Source organism: Gadus chalcogrammus, chromosome 11 (assembly GCF_026213295.1).
Source record: "Gadus chalcogrammus isolate NIFS_2021 chromosome 11, NIFS_Gcha_1.0, whole genome shotgun sequence".
Classification (NCBI taxonomy): Eukaryota; Metazoa; Chordata; class Actinopteri; order Gadiformes; family Gadidae; genus Gadus; species Gadus chalcogrammus.
Genome location: NC_079422.1, coordinates 5559593 through 5581386, shown reverse-complemented (window position 1 = coordinate 5581386; position 21794 = coordinate 5559593). Strand labels below are relative to the sequence as shown.

Genomic DNA, 21794 nt, shown 5'->3' with positions numbered 1-21794 from the left:
TCCACTAGCCCTCCAGTGGGGAGAAGGACAGCAGGGAGGGCTGGGTGAAGGTGGACACCATTGCGGCGGACAAGAGCTTCTCCAAGGTGGAGCCCAGCTCCCCTCACCAGTACCAGCCCAACCGCTACCAGCGGATAAACATAAAGACACGCAGCTTCGCCCCGCTCACACGCAACGGGTAACAATCGGTTAACTGCCCATGGTTATCAATGTTTTAAAGGCTAACATAGAGAGGTTAGTCGCTTTGCTGATAATCTAAGTTAACTCTATGCTAACTCTCTGCTTACTCACTGTGTTAACTCTCCATGTTAACTCTCAGCTGACTCACTATTATACCTCTCTATGCTAACTCACTATGTTAGCTCACTATGCTAACTTTCTATGCTAAGTCTATTAGGAGAGTAACGGTTCAGGTGAGACGCCGTTCGGTTCACAGTTGATGGTCACGGTTTCCGGTTCTGTTCGGTACTCATATATATTCATACATATAAATCTTTATAAACTATGGTATCAAAGGCTCCGTTCCTTCGTCTGCCCTAACATGAAAGAGTATATTTTTGTTCTTCATTTCTACTATTTTACGTCTCTCCTTTAAAGGGAGTAGGTGTCGGCGTCATGCATTCCTTCTCCTTACTGATCCCTTTGGCTGATAAGCACACTGCAACTCTATCTGTGCTGCAGTGAGGGAGCCCCTAGGGTTGATAAGCACACTGCAGCTCTATCTGTGCTGCAGTGAGGGAGCCCCTAGGGTTGACACAATGACAATAATAAACTGATGATCTTTATAATCATGAATAAAGGTTAGCTGTAAAAAGACAATGGGAGTTGCATCAGTCGATATAATGGACTGAAAATATACAAATTTAAAAGTTATGAAAGAACACACCTTTTCCATCATCTGAGCTGGTACGTCAATTCCTTCCTTCTTTAGTTATTTCTTTGTATCTGAGTTGGTTGACATTTTTTGGTTGTAGGCTGTTGGGAGAGTTAGTAAGATAGTAACAATGGTAAGGTTCAGCCCCCGCTGGCATCACTCAAACAAAAACATGTGATTAAGTCCCACTAAAATACAGTATCACTGTTTTATAATAATTATATCACTGTGACTCCAAAATCTGCCAAAATCCAGCACCATTTTTTTATTCTGCCGTACCGTATTACAATCCATCACAAACTGTGTTTACTTTTCTGATTTTAAGTATTACTCCCCTACTCTCTGCTACCTCACTATGTTAACCCTTTATGTTAACGCTCTATGCTAACTCTATGTTATTGCTCGATACTTATGCTCTATGTTAACTCTCTATGCTAACTCTAATTCTAACTCTCTGCTGGTCGTCGTTTCAGGTTCGTATTGGCAGTCGTCGACAGCGGCGCCTGCGTCTCCCTGATGGGCGTGTCCATATTCTACCGCCGCTGCCCGGCCACCAACCGCTATCTCGCGTCCTACCCGGCCACGCCATCGGGGGCGGAGCCGACCGCCCTAGTGGCCGTGGGCGGGACCTGCGTGCTGCACAGCCAACCGCAGACAGGCACCGCACCCCGCATGCACTGCAACGCGGAGGGAGAGTGGATGGTGCCCGTCGGAGGATGCATCTGCGACCAGGGATACGAGCCCAACGTCAACGGGTCCGCCTGCCTAGGTACCTCCAGATTCACGGACCAGGGTCCTACCCCACAGTTATGGATCGTGTCAAATGGTCTTACCCCCTGTTACATCGACTCTGTGAAACCATGGCAGGTTCCTGACCCGGGAGCTTGTTGTTCGCCCACCTTGCGTGCTCTCCCCCCTGAGTCACCATCGGAGACGAGCTGCTGTCACTCTGATCCCCAGCAGTTCTGACATAGGGGCCAAGGGGGGAGGGGGCCAAGGGGGGAGGGGGAGGAACCATATTGGAGCTGTTTGCTATTTTAAGAGCTTGTTTGTGTGTGTGTGTGTCTGTGTCTGTTCAGGGTTTACCCCTGATTGCAGTCGAGGGAGACAACACACACACACACACACACACACACACACACACACACACACACACACACACACACACACACACACACACACAAAGAAACACACCTGGCGCATATCGTTGAAATTTAGAATGTATAAAAGTAAATTTTGCAATGCATGTCGGCAAGTTCACTCACTGAGGACGACCAGTACAGTTTCTACAGAACAGTGTGAGAGGACTGAACAGGGATGAATGGGAAGAGGGGGAGGAGGCAGTGGGAGAGAGCGAGCCATAGAGAGAGAGGGAGAGCAAAAGAGAGAGAGAGGGAGAGCAAAAGAGAGAGAGGGAGAGAGGAATTGTGGGAAGGATGTGACACATTTAGGTCATAGAGATGTAATGGCTAGTCGTCTGTGAACGAGTGACAGAAACCGCAGGGGGAAAGGGGGGGAGTGGAGAGGGAAGAGGGAGAGAGGGAGAGACGGAATGAGGGTGAAAGATAAGTGGATGCAAGTTAATGACTCAAGGAATGGACCCAGACTAAAGATACTCCAGGCAGCGTTGGCGGGGAATGAATTGTTACATTGCTGTACTGTACATATCTCTGCCTCTTGGTAATTGCCAGAGTACTGCCTCTTTATGTCATACAGTGATGCAGTTGTGTGTCATGTTTCTGTGCATTTGCATAGCATCGTGTCCTCACACACACACACACGCGCACACACACAGATACACAGATACACACACACAAAGTTGTCCTTAGCACCACCAGTTGTCTAATGTAATGCAGAGAGATGATTATGGCAAAGGTCTATCCCACCACTCCACCATTAATGGCTTTCCTACTAATCACAACAAGCTCCTAATGCGGGGGTGGGGGGGGTCAACTCTAGCACAATTAATCCTCCCGCCCTGACAAGTCAACTGTGAAATGCCTTTATGCTCCTTTTTGCTTTATGTCTGTGCCCGGGCCCCCGCCATTTGTGTTTGTCTGCATCGGACTGATATTTACTGACAAATAACCCCCGCCACCCTCCCCCAGCCCGTCCAAACGGGCCAGTACCACGGCAGATCCCAGATGGGGGTGATGAAAGGAGCCCCTATGAATGAGCAGCCCACCACGTCGCTGAGGCGCTCATTGGATTATGTTTAGTTGATCAGTTCATTGACTAATGAACGCGCTGAGAAACGGAAACAACAGGCGGTAACAGGGACGGCTATCTGTGATGTCGTCAGGGTCCGTGCTCCACAGTGGGAAGTGTGTGTGTGTGTGTGTGTGTGTGTGTGTGTGTGTGTGTGTGTGTGTGTGTGTGTGTGTGTGTGTGTGTGTGTGTGTGTGTGTGTGTGTGTGTGTGTGTGTGTGTGTGTGTGTGTGTGTTTGGGGGGGTGGGGTGGGGTCGGGGGGGAGTGTGAAGAAATAGAAAAAAATTCAAAAGTGGAACAACTCTTTTGTTTTTTAGGCTTGAAATGTTTTGGGTTTATTTATTCATGAGTTTCCAATTGTGTTGTTAAATCAAGTCAAGTGTCCTTTCACACGATTTCCGTTTTAAGGGAAATCCTACCTCCTTAGGAAGCTTTGAGTAGGAGTGTACACTGGGAGTGCATTATGTTCGAGGCAGGTATATGTATAATGTTACATCAGATTCTATTGAAACACGTAATTAATTTATGCTGGCAACTTCCTACACACACCTGGAGGAAGAAATAATCAAACAGTGGTCCGTTGTTCAATCAATACCACTACAGACACCAGATAGAACACACTGGATAACGTGTACCTGAACTAACTGAAAGTGGCAGGCTATTTATGCAGGACATATTGATTTATATCACTATTAATGTGTCTGGAAGTTATAAGGCTATTTTTCCTCTTGAATCAGCGGAGCATTTTCGATATAATTGCTCTTCAATGCAATCTAATTTAAATATTCCCCTTAACAGGAAAGTGCAAAAATTAAAAGCATACAGCCTTGATGGACCTATGTCAACAGAGCGAGAGGAGAAGGAGAATGTTCCACTCGATCCGAAGCTTTGGACGTCCAGGGGAGAGGGATATGATTTCCTGGCTCTGCTGTAGAATAACAAGCAGGGCCGGGAGATGCTGAGCGCTAGTTTGTGGCTTCTGCTTGTCGACACTGACAGCCCCAGGAGGGTTTTACTTTCTCCTCTGACATTTACGTCTCATGATGGAGGCGGAAGGCAGGGGCAGAAGCACGGCCGAGCGTGAAACGCGATTACACCTGTTCAGCCGCACACCGGAACCCCGGGGTTGTGCGTCTGGCTCCAGGAGGCCCGCATCCAGGTAGACCCTGTGACACGCGGGGTCCAATCCGCTGTCCCCTTCAGGCCGGAAACGGACGTCCACGCCACTACTGCGTCCTGCCCTGGCAACAGGGCTTCGCTTCGTATTACCCTTCTGTTGTTGTCGATATTCTCGCTGAGAGGTTAGGGCACGTAATGATCCGCTCAGGAGAACCTAGGGCTACATGCTCTAGGGTGAGTTTGTGTGAGTACGTTTTTTTGCAATGGAAATATAACGTATTATGACTAAGACTGGAGCACGGTGCTGAAGCATGAGGTATTGAGTTTCAGCGTGATGGATGATCAGGCACCGGGTGTTAACTTGGGCATTTTACCCACAGAACCGCTAAGTCAAGTCACTCAGCAGAGAAACAAAATAGGGGATGGAATATGGAGAGCCCAAATGGACTTTTACAAGAGTAGCCAACGGGCCTTTGTACTCTCGGTATGTCTGTAGGAATACAACGGGGAGAGGACCATCAACTGAATCATATGAATAAATATACTGAGGGAGAGATAAAATGTCATGTTACAAGATTGGGCGGATGAATACAACGAGAAGAGAGAAGTAGAGAAAAACTGCAAGGGGGTGTTTTGTGTGTGTGTGTGTGTGTGTGTGTGTGTGTGTGTGTGTGTGTGTGTGTGTGTGTGTGTGTGTGTGTGTGTGTGTGTGTGTGTGTGTGTGAGACCGTGTTTGTGCGTGCGTGCAAATGTGTGAGTGTGTATTTTTGGGAGAGAGTGAGATAAGGAGAAAAAAAGGTTGGATGGAATACGAACCATTCTGATTGGACACCATGTGCATCCTTCCCTCCTGTTGTGCGGCTGCATCTGCATCACTGAGCCGTGTGTGTGTGTGTGTGTGTATGTGTGTGTGTGTGTTTGTGTTAGTAGAAAGAGAGCGAGAGAGCGAGAGAGCGAGAGAGAGAGAGCGAGAGAGAGAGAGAGAGAGACGAGCATGAAATTGGGTCAGTGATCTAAATACCTTCATATGCCATCCACGGCAACTAGCACATCATTCCCTTCTCTCTTTCATGTATGGTTTGGATCTCTTTTTTATTATTGTTTCAATCTTCTCTCTCGCTTCACCTGTGATCTTTGGCTTCTTAATCCACATTCCCTGTTCTAATCTCACATGCTTTCGTACCATCTCATCCGAGCCTCACTTAATCATCCCCCTGTTTTCTGTCGTTCGCTTGTTTTAACAAAACAGTCTTCTCCCATGTCCTATTTTCCTTAGCCCTCCCCCTCCCCCCCTCCTTCCCCATGCGTGTTAATGTAGAGGCATGTGCCCCCCCCCGCCCAGCCCTCCACCCCGTCCCGCCACTCAACGCTGCCTTCTGTGGTAAACTGCAAAATGGAGTTTGGCGAGTATGTAGAGGGGGTGGGGGTGGATGTAGGGAGGGCGACCCGAGAGAGCAGAGAGTATGCCGCCCCCTGATAGGCTGCGGCAGCGGTCGGGACACCAAACGGTGGAGCGTGGCGGGCCGCTTCCTGCCTCCTGTCTCTGTATGTCGTCGGGGGGCACGCAGGCAGGGCGCCCCCATAGTGCAAGTCATGTTCCATGTCACAGCTGTAAGGGAACGCACCCGCTAATGTAAGCCCCGGGAACATTAAAGATGGATGGAGCCATTTCCTGCCTCCACATCCTCATTGGAGTCACTGTGTGTGTGTGTCTCTCTCTCTCTCGCTCTCTCGCTCTCTCGCTCTCTCTCTCTCTCTCTCTCTCTCTCGCTCTCTCGCTCTCTCTCTCTCTCTCTCTCTCTCTCTCTCTCTCGCTCTCTCGCTTTCTCTCTCTCTCGCACATTAAACACACCGCTTCAGCTATCTCTAATCACGTAACGCTTTGTAACTGTCATTAATTCTACTTCTCCGATTGCTTCCTGCGACTCTTGCTTCTGATCTCTCTTCATCTATCTCTCATCACAAAACTCTTTATTTCAGTGATGACGTCAATGCTTCCCCCCATCGCCTAGTTGCCCAAAACGCACCTTCATCTTCATTAACTAACGCTAATTTCACGTACTTCAATTCTCTCAATCTGTTCTCATGATATTCTCAACCAAACATTAGTTTATCCCCTTAATGAACTTCTCCCAGAAGTATTGGTTGATCTCCATCATTGACAACACTCCATCCCTGCCTCTCCTCCAGCTCTCTCTCTCTCTCTCTCTCTCTCTCTCTCTCTCTCTCTCTCTATTTCTCCCTCGCCCCCCCCCCCCCCCCCCCCCCCTCTCCTCACACCTGTGTGGGACTAAATATGGCTCATTCAGACGGGAGAGAACACAGAAATCCTTTCAACTCTGGAGACTCTCCGGGTGTTGCGATATTCTGTCTCTTCCCACGTCAGCCTTTACTACACACACACACACACACACACACACACCCAGACACATGCACGCAGATCCACACACATACCTACACACACCCTCACACACAAACACACATTGCCACACTCACACTGGGATATGAGGATACACAAACACACACACACACACACACACACAATAATACATACATAGTCTCAGACACGTTTGCACATGGGTGCGCACACGCACACAATCATTGTACATCAGATTGAAAGAGAGCACGGTTGCCATGACAAGGTCATATAAACACAGTCAGAGGACATGTGAGCTGCTCACCCTAATGTACCAACACATCCACATCCACACACACAAACCCCCCCACACAAACGGGCACAGAAACACACACACACGCACACACACAATCATGCACACTGCCACAGGCATTCACAGAAACACAGAAACACAGTCGGGCCCAGAAATGCACACACACACACACACACACAGACGCTGCCACAGGCATTCATGCACAGAAACAGACACACACATACACACAAACAGTCACGCACACGCTGCCACAGGCATTCATGCATGCATAGAAAAGGTACCACGGTACGCGTGCACATGCAGCAATGTTACCTGTGCACATAAAACCGCGTTGGGTTATTTCCTGCTCGCCACTCTCTTGTCTCAGCCCTGCAACAGCACTTTACCCCGCCCTCGCACCTCTTAAAGTCCATCCCGCCAAGTCCTTACACCATGTAGGTGGCGCTGCCGCTGCTAGAGTGGCCCTTCCACAGCCATCACACACACACACACACACACACACACACACACACACACAAACACACAAACACACAAACACACAAACACACACGGGTGTGGACACTGGGAACTCCAGAAGCCACACACTCTAAATGTAGTGGAGAGACAAAGGGCTGGGTGCCGGCCCCTCTTCCCAGAAGGATTCAACCTTTGGTTGACACTGCCCAGTGCCGCTCCTCTGGGGGTGTCTCAGCGTCCCGGGGGGGGCTGGGCCACCGGGCTGCAGGCAGGGTGCAGTCTTCCCATGGTCTCGGATTGGTCCGTAAATCCGGAACTAAAAACAGAGATAATACTGTACAATTTGCGAAAAAGTCCAAGGTCATACTATGCTTGCTTTTCGCTGAATCTGACTTGTATATTTAGTCACATAGAAGAGTACTGAGGCAATAGTCTGTTGGGCAGGCTTTTGTCTTGTATGCATATTTGATGTATTTAGACTTCATGCTGATCTGTTTTATATGATAATTATAGTACAGTTTAATTTTCCAAATAGTGTGAATGACCAGTGTTTGATTGGTCTTTCTAGCACATTAATCATACACTTTGAAATTATTTACTTTTATCAACCTATTTGTTGAACTTTTTTCCCCAACATTTGGAGGTTGCGCAGAAAGCTTACTCTGTAGGAAACAAGGTTCACGGATGGTCCTCTGGTCAATAACAAGGCCTGTGAATGTAGTTGTTTCATGGAAAAGGAAGTTAAGCTATTGTTATGCAATAGAATTACCATGGAGACAAATTTTTGGAGGTTTGAAGTTGTTCCACACAAAATATATATTGGACGTCATAACAAGTGTTTTGAATTAGAATTAAATTCAACTGAACCACCTCAATCCTTTCAGAATGCATTTTATTAGTGTTTGGTTGCCTGGTGATCTCTAGATACAGGGTCTATAAAATTTTATTTTTCTTTGTACATGTGATTCAGTAAATATGTGTTATTCTGGTTGTTGCCCGCCACAACCAAGGAGGGAATTCTTAAACAATGTGTCATCATCTGTCTCTCAACGGAATCTGGGACAACACTGCACACAGGCCACTTAGAACATGGGACACCAAGCCCCCGCCTAACGCCTGATTCAACGTGTGCCTCCGCAGCGTGTCCGGTGGGCTACTTCAAGATGGCGTCGGGCTCCGTGCCCTGCACACTGTGTCCTTCCAACAGCAGGACCAGCCAGGAAGGAGCTCTCACCTGCGAGTGTCGTAGCAGCTTCTATCGCGCTCCCACAGACATCAACTCCTCCGCCTGCACAAGTAAGACACACCTCTGTCTCTCTGTATGTCTGTGTGTGTCCAAGCCTTGGTGGTTGGTCTGCCTCTGCATCTGTGTGCTTGTGTTTGTGTGTGGCTCTGTCTTTGAGTTTGTGTATGGGTGTTTATGTGTGTGCGTGCGCATACGCATGTGCATGTGTCAGACTGTGGTTTGCTGTGCCTCTGCTCTATATCTCTCTCGCTCTGTCTGTGTCTTGCCGTGCCTGGTCCTCGAATTAACTCCTTCTTTGTCTCTAAAATACGTTTTAGGGCATATTAATATTTATTGTTGGCTTATCTCAGGAATGCATATTGTCCGTTTGACATTCTTTTGGAATTTACCTGGAATGCATTATAAGTATTGTAGAAGTAGAAGAAACTGTAGGAGCATCTGTATAGAGACTGCATGAAACACAGTGTCAACATTGTTTTCACCCCCTTCACTCAATTTGGCTAGATTTCTTCACCAGCTAAGCTTGTTTTATAAAGCAGAATATTTCCACTATTAACATTTTCCAGCAGTGTGGCATTAATCATAGGTCATGCACTTTCCCCCAGATGTCTAAATTACTTAATACTTACAAGATATTATATGCCTGTCTGTCCCTTTTTCTGTCTGTTTCTATTACCGTCTCCTTCCCTTCCTTTGTCTGTCTGTCCATCTACCCCCCTCTGTCTCAACCTCTCTCTCTCTCTCTCTCTCTCTCTCTCTCTCTCTCTCTCTCTCTCTCTCTCTCTCTCTCTCTCTCTCTCTCTCTCTCTTCTCTCTCTCTCTCTCTCTCTCTCTCTCTCTCTCTCTCTCTCTCTCTCTCTCTCTCTCTCTCTCTCTCTCTCTCTCTCTCCTCTCTCTCTCTCTCTCTCTCTCTCTCTCTCTCTCTCTCTCTCTCTCTCCTCCCTCCCCCCCTCCCCCACCAGGCCCTCCGTCGGCGCCCGTCTCCCTCACCTGGGAGTATGAGAGCGGTGACGGCGGGGTGTCCCTGCGGTGGCGGCCCCCCGTGGACATGGGGGGCCGCGGGGAGGTGTGGTACGCAGTGGTGTGTCGTATCTGCCCCTCGGCGGACTTCCCCAGCCCTGGGGCGTGCTCCTGGTGCGGGGAGGACGTCAGCTACGCCCCCACCCAGACCAAGCTCAGGCAGACCAAGGTGGCCCTGAACAACCTGTTGACCCGCGTCACCTACCTCATCCAGGTGGGCTGGGGCTGTGTGTGTGTGTGTGTGTGTGTGTGTGTGTGTGTGTGTGTGTGTGTGTGTGTGTGTGTGCGAGTGCGTGCGTGCGTGCGTGCGTGTGTGTGTGTGTGTGTGTGTGTGTGTTTGTCTTATGGAGGCAAGCCGGGTCCCCAGTGTTTGCAGTCTACCTATAATGATAATAATGATCATCATCATCATCATAATATTGAGCAAAATTCAACAAACACAGAAGCGGAATAACAATGAAACAACACAGGTAAAGCAATCCACAGAGCCTCAATTAAAAGAAGGTTCATAGAAATGGGAGTGATTTAAAAGAAGACAGAGTCTGGCTGATCCCTGAGCTAAGTAGCTCTGCTCCTTAATGACCGGTACCTAACAAAGAGTCTGCTGAATGAGCCTACAGTCAACAATATGGACGGTTCACAATCACTCACTACAGACCATCAGTCCTTACCCAGGCCCTCTCTGAACGCAGCCAACACAACAGGATCTTGTTTTCATGAAGAGCAAGTCTGTCATGTGTTTATACTTAGAAATGTCATGTTTTAAACTAATACATGTAAGGTTTGAGATGTAAAACTTGGCATACCATGAAAAATGAGAACTTTTAGCTTTTATGCGAGGGTGAACCGTGAAAAGAAAACACATTTCCTGAGACAGTTGGAGAGACATTCTCCAGTACCTCATAAGCCCCACATCAGCAGTGACATGTATAATTCAGCCGGCCATTGCTTAACCATATCCTATGCCTTATTCATGGAGGAAAGTTATTTAATATTGAGCTCCAAGGAAATAGCAAACAGCAGAACCCTCATATTGTGAGGGTTTAGGTGAAGAACCACAGTAATAGCAGGGGGATTGTTGTGACCCTGCAGGTCCAGGCTGTGAACGAGGTCTCCTCACTGAGCCCCTTCCCCCCCAGGTATACCAGCATCAACTTCACCACCAGCCAGTCAGGTGAGCACACACAATAACAAGTTCAATTTAATATCTTTCATATTTAATACCCGGATATTATTGAGAATTCAATGCTGTCCTTGTTGTCATTTCCTTCTTCCTTTTCTCTTTTCTTCACTCTCTTTTATCCTCAGTCTTTCGGTCCTCTGTCTACACGACCCTTTTTGTTTATTCCTGTCCTTCGTTTCTCGGCTGTTTCATTCTTCACTTCATCCATAAACGAATAAATATATATTTATTTACTCATTCCTTGTCTTTCTTACAGTCTTTCTTTCTTTTTGTTTCATCTTTCCTTTTTGCTTCCTCCCTTTTCTCCTCCCTGACTCTCTGTCTCCTCTTCTGTGTTTTCCGTTGGTGCTTCCCGGACATGAGATGGCTTGAGGTCAAAATCCTCTGTCAGCTCCCATTATGCTCACCCAAAAAGGCTGGATCAAAAAATACAAATAAACAAGAGACTGCTGGTTGTGGCGAGTGCAGAGATAGAAAACAAGGCATTGTCTTCTTAGGACACTAGTGAGAAAGAACAGACTTGCCCATAATTGGATTTGCCAAGAACTTGAAAATGACAACCGGGTTACTATCGAAAATTGTCTGTTGAAAACGTTGGTTGAACGGCGGCATATGAAGTGGGCTGCAGGGACTTTCTGGCTGGAGGAACTCAAAGGAATGTGTGGAAGATTCCGCGGCCTGTGCAAGCAAGCCAATAAAGTCACTGAAACTAAACCCTGCATTGCCATGTCCATTACGGCTCTTTTCGGCCTTTCTGTCTTGTAGTGTGGTGTGTGTGTTTAACCACGCTCCAAACCCCACAATGGCGCCTCCTTCTGGTCAGGGTTAGCAAGGGAACAACAAATACGAAAAACAAATTGTTCTTTAAGGGCGGTATATACTCAGTCCTGGGCAGTGGCTGCATTGTCGCTTTGAATAATAATGCTGAACAGTAGCTGGAGGAGGGAGTAAGCTTCCACATACTGCCGCCTTGTGTGTGATGTATAATTAAAAAAGTGTCAATGTTTGTTGTAATGTATTCCTTACCACTGTTATATGTGTCTACCACAGTTCCCTCCCAGGTACCCATGATGCATCAGCTGAGCCGTGCCCCGGATTCTATCACTCTCTCTTGGCCTCAACCCGACCGACCCAACGGAGACATTCTGGAGTACCAGCTCAGATACTACGACAAGGTGTTTATATACAGCCTAGTACCAGCTCAGATACTACGACAAGGTGTTTATATACAGCCTAGTACCAGCTCAGATACTACGACAAGGTGTTTATATACAGCCTAGTACCAGCTCAGATACTACGACAAGGTGTTTATATACAGCCTAGTACCAGATCAGACACAGGAGTGTTTTTTTTTATATACAGCTGTACCAGCTCAGATACTATGACAAGGTGTTTATTTGGGCCCAAATGCACCCATTATTGTATTTATTATGTCCTTTTTTGTAGATTTGTCCATTCTTATGTTCCTATTTTTTAACATCTTATTCTGCTGTGTGGCCCAGATGTTCATCTGGGAATAATAAATCCTATCTCATATCTCAATGCAGACCGCCTCTGAGCACCAGATGTAAGATAACTAGAAACACAACCACAATCCCAACCTAATGAAGTGTCTTCTCTCTCTCTCTCTCTCTCTCTCTCTCTCTCTCTCTCTCTCTCTCTCTCTCTCTCTCTCTCACTCTCTCTCTCTCTCTCTCTCCTCTCTCTCTCTCTCTCTCTTCTCTCTCTCTCTCTCTCTCTCTCTCTCTCTCTCTCTCTCTCTCCTCTCTCTCTCTCTCTCTCTCTCTCTCTCTCTCTCTCTCTCTCTCTCTCTCTCTCTCTCTCTCTCTCTCTCTCTCTCTCTCTCTCTCCGGCCCAGGGTTCGGACGAGGACAGCGCGGCTAGTGTGTTCAGCGAGACCAACACAGCCACCATCCCCGCCCTGATCCCCGGCTCCATATACGCCTTCCAGATCCGGGCTCGCAACGAGAGAGGCTACGGCCCGTACAGCCACACCATATATTTCACCACGCAGGCCCTGGGTATGTCCTGGAGCCTCACGCTCATAAACAGTGCTGTAGAGGTCCTGTGTTTGTGTTGCTTTAACTGCCGCTCTTTGTGCTAGCCAGGGTATTTTTAGGACACTTTAAAAAAGGAGAGGAGGTCACAGCCCTGTCCAAACTACAAACCCACGATTTATTGAAACAGAAGACATATTCTTCATGATTGTTGCAAGAAAAAAGAATAGAGACCATTACTGAAAGGGATACATATTTAACTCGAAATATATAAAAACAACAACTAAAGCAAGAGCAGATAGTCAACCAAGGAAGGTCAAAACACGGTGTGCTCCTGCCTAGGCCCTGCCTCCAGGCCTCACCCTCTGCGGTTAGGGCCTCCCCTGTTACATGTAGGTGCTTGAACACACCATAACACAAGTAAACCAGAAAAAAAGGCTCCTGCAAGAGTATTACCTTTACAAATCAAATTTTAACAATCAAATAATCGAGTTATCGCAGCTCTATAAAAGAGAAAAGTATCTGTAATTTACATATATTTCAGTGATTTCTGAGCACATTGGTCTCTAAATGGATCTGGATGAAGGTCTTGCCATTTGGATCCGACATCCCCTCTGATATGTCCTTTCGGCTGTTTGATAGTCACCACCGATGCCTCTCTTATACCCTTGCCACCAGAAGAGCGCTCCCACCAGATACAGAACCGGCTGCCGTTACTGATTGGTTCGGTGATGGGCGGGGCAGCCTTCCTATTGGTGGTTGTCGCCATCGTAGTCGTCTTGGTTTTCCGTAGGTGAGTGGTCGCTCAGTCCATCTAATTTCACTAATTTGATCCGTTTAGATAACGTGGGTTGAACTCCATGCTTTCTGTTTGTTTGTTTGTTTGTTTGTTTGTTTGTTTGTTTGTTTGTTTGTTTGTTTGTTTGTTAGCAAGAGGAGGGAGAGCCCATACAGTGATAGACTGCAGAGGTACATCAGCAACAGAGGTGAGAATTAGGATTAAATATTTTATGTGCCAACTGTTCTTGTGCCCAATTTAAGCAATGCATCATTTGTCATTAGTTTGATTGAAGATTAAACTGATGGTGATTGAGTTATTCAGGAAAGTTATCTTCATGCATTGCATCTATGTCTGTATCCCCTTTCGACCACTAGGAATACTCTTTAAGGGGACATATTATACCACCAGTGTTGAGTGTGATTAGCCTTACAAGCCGTTTCGAAAATCTGCCCCATATGAAATCACTATTGGGCGTGTCCAACTAGATCTGTGCTGGATAGATCAGTCTACCAGCCTACCCAGTGGACTGAAGTAAACGTTGCTCATCTATCCAGCACAGATCTAGGTGGAAACGCCCACTAGTGATGTCATATGGGGCAGATTTTTTAAACGGCTTGTAAGGCAAATCACACTCACACCTGTTGGCATAATATGTCCCCTTTAATTAAGAATTACTTTCATGGAGTGAAAAGAAAGTGGGAAGTTTACAGTTTTCCTGGATCCTCCGGATGTTTCTGTTTCAAGGTGGGGTAAAGTACTACGTGGACCCGTCTACCTACGAGGACCCCAGTGAGGCAGTCAAAGAGTTCGCTCGAGAGATAGACGCCACTCACCTTAAAATTGAGGAAGTCATTGGTGCAGGTAAGAACCAGTAAACAGCCAAACATTGAATCTGTTTCACACACACTTTGCCAATTAAATAGTATTAAATAAGAATACATTATTGGTTTGGAGCTATGAGGAGCCTAATATCTTACATAAAAAATTGGCATTGTTATAAAGAATATAATAAAGAAATAGGGGTTGATGAGTTTCCCTTCAGTCCGTCTCCTTCAAAGTGGACCAACTACCCCACCAAGTGGTCAAAGGGGTCATTACCCTTATCCTCTCTGCTGATTGCCTGAAGCCACAGATTTTAATTTATTTTATAAAGAATATCAGAAACTGGTTCCTTTTAGTATTTTTTTAGCTGCAAATACGAGTCAGCTCCTTGTAGGCAAGGGGCCCCTAGTCTTCCCAATCTGGCCCTGGCCCCCTCACAGTGTGTGTTTGACCCAGAAGGGGGCGTGGCTGTTCCCCAAGTGACTCCGCCTGCTGTCCTCCATACAGCCCAGCTGGGGGAGGTGTCCCGGGGCCGGTACCGCCCAATGGGCCGCCGGGAGCTGCTGGTGGCGGTGAAGACCCTGCGCTGGGGGGTGACGGACCGGGAGAAGGGCATGTTCCTGAGCGAGGCGGGGGTCCTGGGCCAGTTCGACCACCCCAACGTGCTGAAGCTGGAGGGGGTGGTGACTCGCATCCAGCCCGAGAGGATCATCACAGAGTTCATGGAGAACGGACCCCTGGACACCTTCCTCAGGGTAGGGGGCAGTCTCCGCTCCGCTGTCTGGGCTCTCCTCCTCCTCTAGCGGCCGTCTCTGTTCCAAACGCATAACGGGTTTAAGGCCAAGATGGCCGCTAGGTGAATAAGTCCCCTGTTGGTCTGAACCAGCTCCGAGTACATGTCATCCTATCGGCACTATTCCACTATTATATGGACACTAGGAACACATTGAATGAAGGAGCAGAGAAGAGGGGATCACCCCTTCCCCAGGCAGATAGGTGGACTTAACATGATGTCACTAACACTCCAAGCCGCCATCTTACTACTTTATTACGCCAACAACTGGTTTCTTGGTGATTGCAGATTTTTTGGGGGTTTTAGAAGTAATGATTGAAACCATAGTTTCAATCCAAATATACTGGCCGAATGGCCAGACATGGGCGTCTGTGAAGGTTACTCAGATGGTCCCACACGCCTCCAACATGCCTCCTGTGTCCCCCGTGCAGGAGAACGAGGACCAGTTCAGCGTGCTCCAGCTGGTGGGCATGGTGCGGGGCGTGGGTGCCGGCATGCGCTACCTCTCTGAGAGGAACTTTGTGCACCGCGACCTGGCCGCCAGGAACGTGCTGGTCAACTCCAACCTGGTGTGCAAGGTGTCCGACTTCGGCCTGTCCCGCCTCATGAGGGGCCTGGACCACAACGTGCCAACCTATACCGCCTCGCTGGTACGCCCCACAGCGCCAGCGTAGCCCGTCTCCTCTACAGTATATGGCAAATCTAGGATAAAACGCTAAATATATACTATGAAATATATACTATGTTGTGTTTCTTACCTTAAGGTATGAAAATGATATAACATATGTTCTATTATTTTATGTTTCGCTACAAAAATGCAATTTTCATTGAACACATTGAATGAACAAAATAGAGTATATTGCATATTTGATAGTTATTATTTCTATATTACATACATATTTCACGTATTCATATTTCTTACCTTGCAGTGTGAAAATACAGGCGATGTAAAACCTCTAGCAACACTATATACCTCATCCCCTTCAATTCCTCCCATTGCTTCGTAATTAACTTAATTTCATGTCTTATATTTATGTCATCTATACTATCAATACATAAGGATCTTCCATCCTTATAACCACACTGAACTGACCGATGTGATGTGAATCACTGATGCGCTGCCATATGACCTCACAGCCGTCCCTAACCCCTCCCCCCCTCCCCCACAGGGCAGTAAGGTCCCTGTGCGCTGGACCGCCCCTGAGGCCTTCCAGCACCGCAAGTTCAGCTCGGCCAGCGACATCTGGAGCTTCGGGGTGCTGATGTGGGAGGTGATGTCGTACGGGGAGCGGCCATACTGGGACATGAGCAACCAGGAGGTGAGCTTGGGGGGGGGGGGGGGGGGGGGTCTTACTACTGACGGGACGTTGTACAGTAATGAAGAGGTAGCCTGGTCCATACTCTGTAGGGGACTGGGTTTGCTTTACTCCTGACCGAATTCGGAAATAGCGAAGAGGGCTTTAGCGTCATATGTGAAATTCAATTTCTGCCAAGGCCAGACTGACAATCATGCAAAAGGCAAACTTGAATACCTGGATGGTCCCCTGAGGATAATGGGGTGGGAGTAGGAGAAGCAATTAGCATAGTGCAGAGTATAGAGACTGGAGGGCCATGGGAAGATAGTCCCGCTAATAGATTTGACCCGTGACAAAGACTGGGGCCGATTCAATCAAAACTAGATGTTCTTGCAGACACTCTAAAGACTCTGGGCACTCGGACCTTGAGTTTTAGAAGACCCTTTTTCTTCGGCTTATTATTTGATTCCTATTTTTTATCGATATTGTCTGTCTACCTCTCTGCAGGTGATGAAGGCGGTGGCAGACCAGTACCGTCTGCCCGCGCCACTCAACTGCCCCGCGGCACTGCACTCCCTCATGCTGCAGTGCTGGCAGGCCGACCGCGGGGACCGGCCCGGGTTCGACTCCCTGCTGTCCTCCCTGGACCGCCTCATCCGCCACCCGGCCTCCCTCAAGTCAGAGCACACACGGTGAGAGGGGGGGAGGGAGAGGGAGAGAGGGGGGGAGAGAGAGGGGTGGAGAGAGAGAGAGAGAGAGAGAGAGAGAGAGAGAGAGAGAGAGAGAGAGAGAGAGAGAGAGAGAGAGAGAGAGAGAGAGAGAGAGAGAGAGAGAGAGAGAATGTGTGTGTCTGTGCATGTGTGTGTGTGTGTGTGTGTGTGTGTGTGTGTGTGTGTGTGTGTGTGTGTGTGTGTGTGTGTGTGTGTGTGTGTGTGTGTGTGTGTGTGTGTGTGTGTGTGTGTGTGTGTGTGTGTGGTGTGTGATGTCCTTACACACAGACATACACTTCCAAAAGTATGATGGATAATAATGCTGCTTTGGAATGTCTAACATGTTGGTGCTGATTCTCGCCGTTTAACAGAAGCTGCTCCCAGCCACTATTAAGCCCCACCCCCACAGACTTATCGTCGGTGGCAACAGTCAGTGATTGGCTGACAGCACTGAGGATGGACAGATATAAGGACGAGTTTGAGCGGGCACACATGGACTCGTTAGACAGAGTCAGCAGACTCACTATGGAGTGAGTTTACTTTGTGTTTAAACAATAGTAATATAAAATCATGTACAAAAGAATTCATACAATTAATTAAAGTACAATGAGATGATGAATTAGATGAAGTAAACATGTTTATCTAAATTAGTTTTTCTAGTGTAATGACCCTGTGTCTTTTTGGTGTGTCTTTTTGGTGAAACCCTGTGTCTTTTTGGTGAAATCCTGACATTGCTTTCTGTGAGGATTAATTGTACATTTTTTGTATCTTTTTTAGAGATGTCCAAAACCTGGGGGTGAACCTCTTGGGGCATCAGAGGAAGATCGTGACTGCAGCTCAGCAGCTCAGAAGTCACCTGATCCAGGCTCAGGTGGAGGTGTAGCCACGACAACCTGATCCAGGGTCAGGTGGAGGTGTAGCCACGACAACCTGATCCAGGGTCAGGTAGAGGTGTGACTACCTCAAAGCATCACTCCATGAAGATGAAAAAATATGTTTTTTTTATTTGTTTTGTTTTTTCCACTTGGGTGCTTGTCTGGTTTTAAAGAGTCCATTCTGACTCAGCATGTTTTTAACTGCCAAAAGAGGCTACGTACGGGAGAAGCACAAAGTGCTGCTTCCAACTATCCCGACATCATGCTTAGAGACGGTGGAATCATCTAGAACTATTGGTTTTAAACCAATCAAGGGACAGAAATATCCGAAGCGAGAGAGACGCACTATTGGAAATGCTGTCCGGGTAGGACACGAGTCTCAGTTTTCCAATTTAGTTTTCCTTTTTTATTTTCTCTTCTATATTTCACTTCGCTGTATGCCTTCTTCTTCTTCCCTCGTCCCCTCACCTAACCCTGCCACTCTCTTCCACCTGCTCACGCCCACTCTCTCACTTCCAGTTGTTATAACTACTGAGCCCACGTACACAGCTGTTCCCACTCTCGTTAAGAACAATCAGTGAAATGTGAAGAAATAAGAAATAAGAGATATACTTCTATACATGGGCTCCCTTCACCAGGAATTGCGTGAAGACAATCAAATACTTTTCTACTAATGTCAGTGTTGTTATGTTGAGTTGTTTATAAAGCTAGATCACTTCCAATTTACTTTGAATAAGTCGTTTTCTGAAGAAGACAAATACGTCTAAGCGAACATTTGTAAACAAATATGTCTAAAAACAATATGATACAGCCTGTTGCAATTTATTAGGTGTAGGGCAATGGAAGGTTAAATACATTGTATTTACTGCCAGTTACAGTGTCGAACTGCCAAGCACAACTGATCAAATAATGAGCCCCCTAGCTACCAGGGGGCCAACAACAGACCCCTCGTGTCCACAGTCTGTTAGAGCCACAAACACAAGGCCCTTCCAAATAAGGAGAAAGAGCAGCACCCATAATAACGTATAAATCACACTCCGCTTCTTCTGCTCTTGTCTTTTCATTGTGTGAGGCTAAATCAAATGAGATAATTTAAGCTTTGAGAACGCAAGAGATTGATTAAATGGACATATTGGATTTCTAGAAGAAGGAAGGAGATGTAATGCTTTGTGAATATTCTGTGTATTTTGGTCATGACATTTGTATGCTGCGAATGGCAGTGAAATATACTGTGTGTGTTTTTTGTGTGTGTGTGTGTGTGTGTGTGTGTGTGTGTGTGTGTGTGTGTGTGTGTGTGTGTGTGTGTGTGTGTGTGTGTGTGTGTGTGTGTGTGTGTGTGTGTGTGTGTGTGTGTGTGTGTTAGGGTGTGTTCGATATCATGCTATAATTTCTTGTGTTTATAACCACAATACCACAATTGTTCAAATTTGTAAAATAAATATGACTTTATTTAAATAATTGCCTTTGTCTCCTATTTTCCCTAACTGTAACTACCTTTGATTATCTACATTAACATTTACATTTAGGGCATTTAGCAGACGCTTTTATTCAAAGCTTTTATTCAAAGCTAACCCTAACCCTAAGTACAACAAGTACATTTGTCATAAGAAGTGCATCAATATATCGCTGTCGGTACAGAAAGGATGTTCATAGAAGGAAGTGCAAGTACAACAATCGCTAGGCTAACCAGTTCCCCGTGTTACAGCAATGAAAGCAGCTACTGCAGTTGCCACACAGTTAAGTACTATAATACAATACAATACAACACAACACAATACAGTGTACAATGTTGGCCAGAAGGGGGAGGGTGGCTATGCAGTGTCGAGGTGGACTCTGAACAGGTGAGTCTTGAGTCTTTTTCGGAAGATAGTGAGCGACTCTGCGGTCCTGAGAGCGGCAGGGAGCTCGTTCCACCACTGAGGTCCCAAAACCGAGAAAAGTTGTGACTTTGCTGAACGGCCTTTGCTAGCTCTTAGCGATGGCGGTACCAGACGTCCAGCTGAGGTAGTTGAGCGGAGGGATCAAGCTGGGGTGTGTGGCTTTAGCAATGCTTGGAGGTAGGCAGGGGCAGTTCCATCGACTGCCTTGTATGCCAGTACCATCGTCTTAAATTTGATGCGAGCTACTACAGGGAGCCAGTGGAGGTCCCGGAAGAGGGGGGTCACATGGGAGAACTTTGGTAGGTTGAACACGAGGCGCGCGGCCGCATTCTGGATGCGCTGCAAAGGTTTAATCACAGAGGCAGGAAGTCCAGCCAGGAGTGAGTTGCAGTAGTCAAGGCGGGAAATGACCAGTGATTGGACTAGAAGATGAGCTGCTTCCCTTGTGAGGATGGGGCCGCATTCTGCGGATGTTGTAAAGTGCAAATCTGCAGGATTGGGCCACTGCAGTGATGTTTGCGGTGCAGCATAACTGATTGTCCAATACCACACCGAGGTTTCTGGCAGTTGGAGAAGGAGATACAGTGATGTTCTCAACGGTGACCAGTAAATCCATGTGTGGGAAATCTTTCCCTGGGATTAGGAGGAGCTCGGTTTTGTTGAGGTTAAGCCTCAGGTGATGGGCAGTTGTCCAGGTGCTGACGTCCGCCAGACATTCCGATATGCGTGTTGCAATCAGGGCTTTATCAGATGAGGGGAAAGGGAAAAATAGCTGAGTGTCATCAGCATAGCAGTGATAGAAAAAGCTGTGTGATGCAATTACCGAGCACAGAGATCTGGTATAGAGGGAGAACAGAAGAGGCCCCAGTACAGAGCCTTGAGGGACACCAGTTTCAAGAGTGCAAGGTTTGGACAAGGAGCCATTCCATGTCACTTGATAGATGCGGTTCGTCAGGTAGGATGTGAACCAGGAAAGAGCAGATTCAGCGATGCCAAGTTCGGTAAGAGTGGCAAGGAGGATCTGGTGGTTCACCGTGTCAAATGCTGCGGACAGGTCGAGGAGAATGAGAACCGATGAGAGGGACGAGGCTCTGGCACCACGGAGGGACTCAGTCACCGCGAGGAGAGCCGTCTCAGTGGAGTGTGCCTTCTTGAAACCTGACTGGTGAGGGTCAAGGAGGTTGTTAGACGAGAGATAGGAGGACAGTTGGTTAGCAACAGCACGTTCCAGTGTTTTAGAATGAAAGAAGAGATACCGGCCTGTAGTTCTGGATGTCGGTGGTATTAAGAGTTGTTTTTTGAGGAGAGGCTTTATTCTGGCAGTCTTGAAAGACCCTGGAACAATGCCTGAAGTTAGGGAGGAGTTAATAATTGAGGTGAGAAATGGCAGGATGTCGCTTGAGACATCTTGGAGGAGAGAGGAGGGGATAGTGTCAAGGGGGCAGGTGGTGGCATGGTTAGATGTTATTGTTCTGTTGACCTCGTCAGAGGTGAGAGGGCTAAATTGGGTAAAGACAGAGGAGGGGATGGGAGGAGGGAGAATGGAGGCAGGGATAAAAGAGGAGCTAATGTCCTTTGCTTTCTGGGTAAAGTAGGTAACAAAGTCATCAGCAGTGAGGCAGGAAGGAGGTGGAGGTGAGGGAGGGTCGAGGAGGGACGAGAACAGGGAAAACAGTTTCCTGGGGTTTGAGGCAGAGGAGTTGATTTTTTTCCGGTAGAAGGCAGATTTGGTTGTTGACACACAAGAGGTGAAATATGAAAGAAGGAAAAGATAGTGAGATAGATCATTAGGACAGTCTGATCTCCTCCATTTCCTCTCAGCTGCTCGCAACTTTGTTCTACAAGTCCACAGAGGATGGGACAGC

At 47.2% G+C, this 21794-nt stretch overlaps 1 protein-coding gene across 3 annotated transcripts in view; it reads left to right on the top strand.

Annotated features, from left to right (window-relative positions):
* ephb6 (eph receptor B6) overlaps nt 1-19458 on the top strand; it is a 37303-nt gene extending 17845 nt beyond the window's left edge. Inside the window, exons 4-20 of one of the 3 annotated variants that reach the window (XM_056602278.1) lie at nt 9-178; nt 1348-1643; nt 8468-8623; nt 9536-9807; nt 10686-10767; nt 11827-11951; nt 12635-12797; nt 13452-13566; nt 13704-13759; nt 14299-14415; nt 14884-15131; nt 15601-15819; nt 16339-16488; nt 16972-17156; nt 17546-17704; nt 17952-18082; nt 18120-19458. In XM_056602278.1, the coding sequence (XP_056458253.1) occupies nt 9-178; nt 1348-1643; nt 8468-8623; nt 9536-9807; nt 10686-10767; nt 11827-11951; nt 12635-12797; nt 13452-13566; nt 13704-13759; nt 14299-14415; nt 14884-15131; nt 15601-15819; nt 16339-16488; nt 16972-17156; nt 17546-17704; nt 17952-18057 (2619 nt within the window). In that variant the 3' untranslated portion in view covers nt 18058-18082; nt 18120-19458. Of the gene's footprint in view, nt 1-8; nt 179-1347; nt 1644-8467; nt 8624-9535; nt 9808-10685; nt 10768-11826; nt 11952-12634; nt 12798-13451; nt 13567-13703; nt 13760-14298; nt 14416-14883; nt 15132-15600; nt 15820-16338; nt 16489-16971; nt 17157-17545; nt 17705-17951 lie in introns of all 3 variants that reach the window. The other 2 variants (XM_056602279.1, XM_056602277.1) reach the window with 2 other exon arrangements.
* Nucleotides 19459-21794: the final 2336 nt, after the last annotated feature.